This window comes from Morone saxatilis, unplaced genomic scaffold (assembly GCF_004916995.1).
Source record: "Morone saxatilis isolate NCDOM2014 unplaced genomic scaffold, NCSU_SB_2.0 Contig15, whole genome shotgun sequence".
Classification (NCBI taxonomy): Eukaryota; Metazoa; Chordata; class Actinopteri; family Moronidae; genus Morone; species Morone saxatilis.
The window spans coordinates 23,432,540-23,441,128 of NW_023339707.1; the positions used below are offsets into that span (position 1 = coordinate 23,432,540).

The following is an 8,589-nucleotide window of genomic DNA, read 5'->3' on the forward strand; positions in this document are numbered from 1 at the left end:
AAACTGGCACCTCTCCAGCTACACTCAACACTCCATATTTTGTGGTCTGTGGGACTTGAACCCTACAGACTGAGCTACTGCCGCCCCCTCATAAATCAATGACACGAGGTGGTAGGAAACACTACCACTTTTGTCCACAGGGGCCGCCAGAATCAACACAGAATGAAACTGCCTTGTTGCTGCTTTAAGCAAAAGATCTGTCTCTCAGCATATAGTGTATTTCCCAAAATGCTGTTCTTTTAACCCCCAATGGAGGTGCTCACCGGCCAACAGATCAGCCTCTTTTTGAAACGGGTGTGACTATGTCTTTAGTTGTCTGAGTGTGCACAGTGAGCTCCTGAAAAAGTCCCAGTGATACTAAAAAAGTCGCAGTATTTTTAGGCGAGCACTCACCTCACCCTTGGGGTAACGATAACGGTACTTGTCCTGGTCTCTCAGTGCAAACTCTTCTGGGAAATTCTCCTGAATCTCCTCGTAGGTTAGCTCCTCGCATACACCCTTAGTGAGAAAAAGTGACATTAACATCACCATGTCTTTTACTGTGGTTTTGTCAGATTGATGTATATTTGCATGCTTTTTGTATCTGCTTTTGCTTTGCATGTTTCAGTAAGTGTCTAACAATGCAGAAATGTTGTCTTATTTAGTATATTAACATTAACACTCCTCAATTTATTGTTATTATGAGCCTCTGTAGTGCATGTTTTAAATAGTACCTGAAAATGTAGTATAAGGGTGTCCAGAATGATGTTAATGATTATTATTATTATTATTATTCTGTGTGCTTATAAATGATATTAATAACTAAATATAATATAAATTAGTAACTTCTGATATGTTTTAGGGTGTCTTTGCAACATCTGTCCAGGGACTACAGATGGCACATTTACAGCAGTGTTTTATCAGTGTGCACTGTCTCTGCTAAATAAACTAACATGATAAAATTAAAATTAAAAAAAAGAACAGGCGATCGTTTGGCTTTACAACTCTAAACTTAACCTAAATAATTTGGAGTGTGAATATTCTTTGTATTATAACTCCCAAAATACACAACCTCCAATGCATTCAACCATGAAAGTATTGACACAACATTAGAATATGCATTATAAGGATTATGTTTTAAGATAAACTTACAGCGTCTATCTCATTGAGGGCCTTCCACTGTTCATACTGGACTCCCAGAGCTTCTGCAGTCTGGATGGTCCTCTTCATGTGGCTCGTCCACACCTTCAGGTCACTGATATTCTGACCTTTGATGAAGACCGCCAAGGCATTGGCATACTGAGAACAATGATTGCCATTTGTAAATGTTAAATACTTTGAATTAATATTTTATTGCTTTAAAACGTGTCAATAAAAGGATTTAACTCTTTCTCCATAGTGTAATCTACTCACCTTCTGTCCTCTAGGTGAGAGGCCTGAATCTCCACCAATGCGACCTAATAGGTTGAGTTCGCTCTCTCCGTGGCGGCTCAGGTAGATTGATCTCGGTGTGACATGGATGTTCATGAGATAGTAGACTATCCTGCTCTGAATGTGGTCTTGAACCCGGTTCACCAGGTATCTACTGCCCACGTCAAAGATCTTGATGTAAGAGAGCTTCCTGTTCAAAGTCAGCATCGGGGAAAACAAACTATGAAATTAATTTTCACAAATTATGTGGGAAAAAAACTGTCTGCCATCCAATTCCCTCTTTAATCTCACACAAAGGAAAGCATCATGAGTCAGTACCTGTCCTTGTCATCGTCTATAGGCATGTAGCTGGCCTTGTAGCACTCAATGCGCTGGATGAAGTCCTCATTGGCCTCCTCTATGTCACGATCCACGTAATCTGGACTCCCAAATTTTACTTGCTGCAAAGGGAAGACAGATTTGGAATTTAATTAAGAACAGTACATGTGAGCTTTTGCAAACATTTATATTAAAAAAACATTGACTGAGGTGGTGTAGAGCTGCTTCTCACCCTAATATTTTCCGCAATGATTTCTGGATCATCACAGATTGATTCTACAAAGAACACCTGCACACAAGAAGTTCAAATAAAAAATTATTAAATAGCTGAAATATATCCTTTATTTTCTTCTTTTGAGCATATGTTTTTCTTGACTTTAAAGAGTTTCACAGTTTGAAAAACAAGTGTTTTTCTAGTTCTTTCTTTCTCTCACGTCTGTTAAATATGAAACTATACAGCCAGTGGATGGTAAAGGTAACTTAGCATAAAGGAAGCAGAGAGAAACAGCGAGCCTGGTTTTGTCCAAAGGTAACAAAAGCTAGAGTCTGGAATCCTGTTGTCACTGTGAGTCTACCAGGCAACCAGCGTAGAGTCCAGTAAGTCATGGCACCTGGCCAATAAATAGTCCTGCACATATATTACTGCCCCTAAAACCACAGCGTGTACATTTTACACCTTGGTTTTTGTAGGCATTAAACTAATTAGATGCAACGTGTTAATTACTGAGGACTTTGTTACCTTTGGATAAAACCAGGCTTGCTGTTTCCACCTGCTTCCAGTCTGTATACAAAGCTAAGCTAACCGCCTGCTGAATGTAGCTTCATATTTAACTGCATCCAATTCTCGGCAAGAAAGCGGATAAGCACATTACATAAATGTCCAACTTCCACATATGTACTTACTTTGTATCCCCTCTCTTTAGCAAAACTAATAATGATCAGCCTCCTCTCCCTGGTGGTGTTGGTAGCATCAAATACCTGGATGGGACAGGACCCAGATGTTAGTCAATACATCCTTATAACACTGACAGATAAAGTACATTTACAGAACTCATAATGATCCATAATCTGAATTATAAGAGAACATATTGTGTTGTTACACACTTTAATATAACATAATGCTATATATAACATCATAGATTAAGGCACATGTCTTAAAGATGTTATATATTATTAAATACATTTTACATTTATTATTGTCTCACTTGCTAATTATCTTTTTGATAATAATGTGTTTTTAACTATGTATGACCCCAAGTGACTGCTAAATGCTTTTTCCAGTTACACAATGCAGTTATATGGCAATACACAGAATGCCTTAGTGACTGAGAAGAAAGATGCTCCTCTCCAAAATGAATGAAACTCTAATGATTTAGTATAGTTGGGGGAGAGACAGGTATGCTGAAAATTTGTGCCACAGAGGATGAGATACCCTGGTTTTTCACTCCCAAAAACACTGGATCATACAGTTCCCATAAGATTCCAGATTTTAGAAGGACATTATACATTTGTTTTCACAGACGAGAGTAGTTCTCTATATGACTAGTAAGCTGATCTTTGTGTGTTTAATCTCAGTGAGACCTGACTGAGGAAGTAAAACATATATACACTTACACAACAAAATTAATAATTAATCAGTGTTATTGTGATTAGAGGGACAGTTTCAGTTGTCCTCTTACTCACAGCTACTTGTCCCTGTTCCTTTGTGAAGTAGACAGCGACGTCCTTGAGGGCGGCAGATGCACAGGCCCTGAGAGAGAAGTTACACTCGTATAGGCAAAGGAGCAAACACTGCAAAATATGAGTGAATAATGAATGTGTCATGAAACACATAAAACTCAAAAGGCTGCTACACATTATGACTCTGAGCATTAGGTGACTCATTTCAAATATTTTCCGTAATATTCTAACTGTCTGTGTGACATTTATCATCCTTACTTGCGGATCCTCATGGCCTCCTCATTATCTGGTTTAAAGAACTCAAAGTTCTTATAGATCTTGACAGCCTCCCTGCGGTACTGGCCCACGTTAAACACTGGTAGGATCAGGGAAACAGAGAGGTTAAAGAATATAGATTCCTTTTTTAATACACTTATATGATCAGGATTCAAGGATTCACTTTGGAAACTGACTTTTTGTAGGTACTCCGATCCAGTTCAGGTAGCGAGTGAGCTTCTTGGAGATGTAGGTCTTCCCTCTGGCTGGCAATCCCACCATCACAATCATTGTGGGAGAGTTACAGAACTGAGGCACCGAGGCTGAGATGAAGACAAACACACAGTAACATAAAGCAGTAGTTATTAGCTGATACTGAAACGTCGCTGTTGCAAATGCGATACATCATTTAGCAGGAAGAGCATTAGCCTCCTGTTCAAATGGTCAAACGCAATCCGAGGCATGCACAACTCTCTGTGCTGCAGAACATGTGTTGTGTGTGTGTGTGTGTGTGTGTGTGTGTGTCGCTGCCAAGGTAATCTTCATTAAGAGAGAGAATAAGAGCTCCAAGGTGCAGCTCAAATGTCTGCAAACTAGTGTAGAGAGTCACACAGCTTATCTGTCTGTTTGGCTGCCTGTCTTGACACAGAAAACTATCCCAACAATCACTAACAAAATCAAATAAACAGACACATAAGGAGGAAAAAATGAAATGCAAATAGTCAAAGACACCCCTAAAGTGAAGTGAAGAAGAACTTTTAATAACCAGATGCTCCTCCTCATCCTCAGGTAGTCACATCATAGAAACCACCAGAGCAACACCTGTACTGTGCCATATGGTTGACAATCACAAGAACAAGACACTCCTAATCTCCAAGTGTCTTAAAAGTCTCTATCCTGCAGATGGTTACAAACCGACTCATCTCTGAGATTAATCAGCATTCCTTGCTCATAAGTTTCCACACAAACCTAACATTTTTTGAAGATAATTTTAAAGCATTTTTGTGTTTCTTACCCAGTCATGACCCAGTTGTTGCATACTTGTCTGTCTGGTAAAAAGAATACCAGTAATTTATAAGGCAGACTGCAGGGTTGCTTGCCAGTTAACTGTACCCCCGTAAAGTACCCGGATGGCCTGTGTGCGTGTGTCTATACAAGGACAGGGAGAGTGTCAGCCTCCAGGCTGTTCGATTATGAATGGAGCATGCTGTGTCAGCAAAATGTTCAGAGGACCACGTCAGACACTGAACAGAGAGCCAACTCGGACCTGGCTTGGTCTAGCCTGGCTGTCATCCATGGCTGACTCCTCTGTCTCTCAGACTGCTGCCTGCCTACCTGCATCCCCTGACAGGACTGAGCTCAGTCCTGAAGCAACAAGAGAAGAGGTTTCACCACAGGCAGTCTGACACACATCTAAGACTGTTAGAAATGTTAAAGCAAACCCGTTGAAACAAGAAGTGAGTTAAAGTAGCAGCAAGACAGAATAGGTAATGTATCATCATCTACTTAAGCTAGTGTCACTGCACTTACATCCTCTCCTGCGGTTCAAGTTGCAGCCCATCCATGGCACCCAGATCTTGAGCAGAGGAGTCTGTGTGAGTGAGTTTTTCTGCTCTGTGGATGTGTTAATGGTGAGAGCCATGAGGCCTGAGTGGCAGGTGGAGGAGTGAGCGTGAATGGCTGAGGCTCTCGGCTCTGTGATCCGTGTGCATGTGTGTGCTTCACTGAACACTACCTAGTGCAGGTCAGCTGACTGTTGCTAAGGAGAAGCACTTGGTAGGCAGGAGGGGGAGGACCTGAGGCCATGCTGCTTGTCTGCCTCTCCATCTGTTTCATGATTTAAAAGGCCTGAGGGGAGCTGCCAAAATCTCTGTGGTGATGTCAGAAAGCAGAGAAGCATCCAAATCCACTGTTTGGTGCATGTGTTGTGGTGACACAGCTGGTTTCTCAGTCAGAGTAAGAACAACAGAGTCTTGTGAGACAAGTATAACAAAGCTGGGAACCTCTCATGAATTCAGATGAGCACAGTTGGTACTGAACAAGCTGTTTGTTTATCAAACTGAGAAGTGTAGAGTGGAGCTTCTCCTTTCTTACCACTAGATGGCAGTTTAAACCTTAACTTTAAATCTGGGCGTCTCAAGGAAGTGACAGTTCACTGCACTCACATAAGCAACAAGTTAGTCATGCTGTTTGCCCCAACTCTTGAGATGTACTGCGCATGTGGAAACTGAACTTCTCTAAATTCAGCCAATTAGCTAACTAGCCTCAGTAAAGCTGTCATTCATAAAAGCAGGTCACAGCTTTAGCAGAGAGTAACCCACACAGACAGCTCTTTTCAAGGTGGAAAAACTAACAAAAAGCTATGGTGGATACATTTCCAGTGAAATTAATTTGACAGATGTATTCAGTGCATTTTGATTGCCGATTATGATGATGTATGAAATAAATGATGAGATCATTTACATTAAAAGTGGCAATACCACAATATAAATATACTGTATTAAATATATTGTATGCAAAATTACACAAGTTTTAGCAGCAACGGTAAAAGCACTTCTTGTGCACATTAGTTCCTTTTAGTATATTTTATACAATTCTATTATAATTACTGATATAAACAGCATTTAAATGTAGTTGGTGGAGTTGGAGCTGATGTTAACTACTTTACTGTTATGATCATTTAAAAAATAGCAATATTCACAAATGCACTATAACATTATCCTCTGAAATGTATGAAGTAGCATAAAATAGAAATGTTAAAGAAAAGTGCTAGTACCACAAAATGAACGTAGAGGAATTGTCTGACATTAACGCTGTCTGACAGTGAGTTTGTCTCCTAAATATGAAGCTAGAGCCAGGAGCGGGTTAGCTTAGCTTAGCATAGAGACTGGAGGTAGGGGGAAACAGCTAGCCTAGTGATGTCAAAAGGTTGCAAAACTACTTCTAGAACCTATACAGCTCACAAAGTATATTTATTAATTATTTATATCTCACTTGTTTATTCTGTCTTCATGCTAAGCTAAGCTAACCAGCTGTTGACTGTAGATTCATATCAAACAAACAGCGAGTATTGAAATGTCAAACTTTTGTACAGCACATGTATCTGGTTCCTTTCCACTGCAGAATATAATTTGATACTTATGAAGACCAGATGTGTCCAGAGACATCAGCTCTCTTTATCTTTATGACATATGACTAGTGTTTTCATACAAACTTATTTTGCCTGATCCCAAAACACAAAAAAGCCTCACTTGTAAAAATGATGTGGCTGCGGTTCTCTGTATCAAAGTCCCAGTACTACTTTAATGTCACTAATTATAAACCAAAAATATAAAACATAATTTAATCAAAGTCTGTACAGGGAGTTACTATTGGGCAATGATTATCTGGGCAACTAATGGTCAGTCTTTCCTGTTTTGGGATTTGTTTGACCATTAAGAGAAAGTACAGTACATGCTATTCTAGTGGCCGCTTGTCCTGGCAGCAGTTCAGCATGTCCTCCCAAAAAACAGCCATGGGGGATTGGAGTTGGCACTCTTCCTCTCATTATTTCTCCCTCTTATTATCTCTCTCGTACATACTGTACATTAGCTACACACATAATATTTAGAGGAGTTCTTTAAGAAATATAAAACAATACATGAACAAATTCTACCAGATATTTCAAAGCAAGCAGGCCCTCAAAGGTGGTATCTTATCTCATATTTCACTGGTGATTAGCTGGCAGAATCAGGTCACACACACAACATGTGTGTATCTTTGTTTAGGGTTGCTCGCTCTTTTACTGGCTCATAAAGTCCATCCACGTCCTTATAACCCATGCATGCAAGTGTTTAAACAAACCATGTGAGAGGAATATATAGAATATAGAGGAATTATGTCCATTAGCAGGCAACACTCTTTACTTCCTGCTTAAGTTACATAAAGCATAGTATTACGTGACAACACATGGAGGCTATTTTTACTCCTATCTGTGTTGCACTGTGTTGCATTCAGAGTGCACACGGCCTGTATGTCTCACATATTAGTAGAAAGCTTTCAAAGCAAGCAAGGTTTCTTCTGTGTATTGTTTTGGCATGCCTTCCATCGGTGCTCTCACCTGCGCTGTCACACCTGCGTAGCCTCATATGTTCCAGCTGGGGAAGCTCCATTCTGTGCTACACTCCAATGAAGCAACCAGCAGAGTGGCTAAAGACCATCGACACAATCAACACACTGTATGATGTGGCCAGTGGCAACAGAACTAATGCTCTTTTTAAAGAAACTAAACCCCTCTGCCAAAGAAACCCCCCCACCCCGAGCTCTCTCTTTTCACGACACATGGACATATGATAGCAGCTCACTGGGCTTGTCCTTTAATGTTTGCCAGGGCCAGAGTTCACAACGTACACACATGGTGAGGGAGAAACAGCACTCAGAGGGTGCGTCGTAACAAGTGCAAAGGTCGCTAAGGAAGTGATTGTTGTTGCACAGGGAGACATGGCAGTATTTATGCTTACAGACCACAATCACTCATTGAACTGCAGTGAGGGCACTGATGTCAGCTGCGCGGTTTCATTAAACCATGTAATACACTCTTCAACAAATAGGGAGGATGTGATTTGAAATCAAAACTTCAGGGTTCATTACTTTTAAATTATGCACTACTGTATTTATTCTTTTTAGTAAAGTACAGAACAGTCATGTGGCTTAAATATATAGCAAAGACATACATCCCAAATTCACACTACATACTAATTGTCACAGTTCACTGTCCCAACCAAAAAATCAACATACTCATATTTATATGTATTATCTTTCAACTACCAACCTTTCTGAAGCTGACTCACCACTAACCACCACCAACGACTTTTTCTTTTCAGCTGTAAACAACTCCTCCACTTCCTTTATGCATCGCAATGTGGGACAAGGTTGTGCATGCTCAAA

The 8,589-nt window shown here is 40.1% G+C and overlaps 1 protein-coding gene across 1 annotated transcript in view; it reads right to left on the minus strand.

Annotated features, from left to right (window-relative positions):
- The window catches only part of pfkfb1 (6-phosphofructo-2-kinase/fructose-2,6-biphosphatase 1), an 11,417-nt gene extending 3,496 nt beyond the window's left edge, over positions 1-7,921 (minus strand). The window contains exons 1-10 of the mRNA XM_035656123.1: positions 7,763-7,921; positions 3,861-3,986; positions 3,667-3,763; positions 3,412-3,478; positions 2,632-2,706; positions 1,961-2,017; positions 1,729-1,850; positions 1,393-1,600; positions 1,132-1,278; positions 394-498 (exon numbers count right to left, since the gene is read on the minus strand). Of these exons, the coding sequence (XP_035512016.1) occupies positions 394-498; positions 1,132-1,278; positions 1,393-1,600; positions 1,729-1,850; positions 1,961-2,017; positions 2,632-2,706; positions 3,412-3,478; positions 3,667-3,763; positions 3,861-3,986; positions 7,763-7,814 (1,056 nt within the window). The 5' untranslated portion in view covers positions 7,815-7,921. The remainder of the gene's footprint in view (positions 1-393; positions 499-1,131; positions 1,279-1,392; positions 1,601-1,728; positions 1,851-1,960; positions 2,018-2,631; positions 2,707-3,411; positions 3,479-3,666; positions 3,764-3,860; positions 3,987-7,762) is intronic.
- Positions 7,922-8,589: the final 668 nt, after the last annotated feature.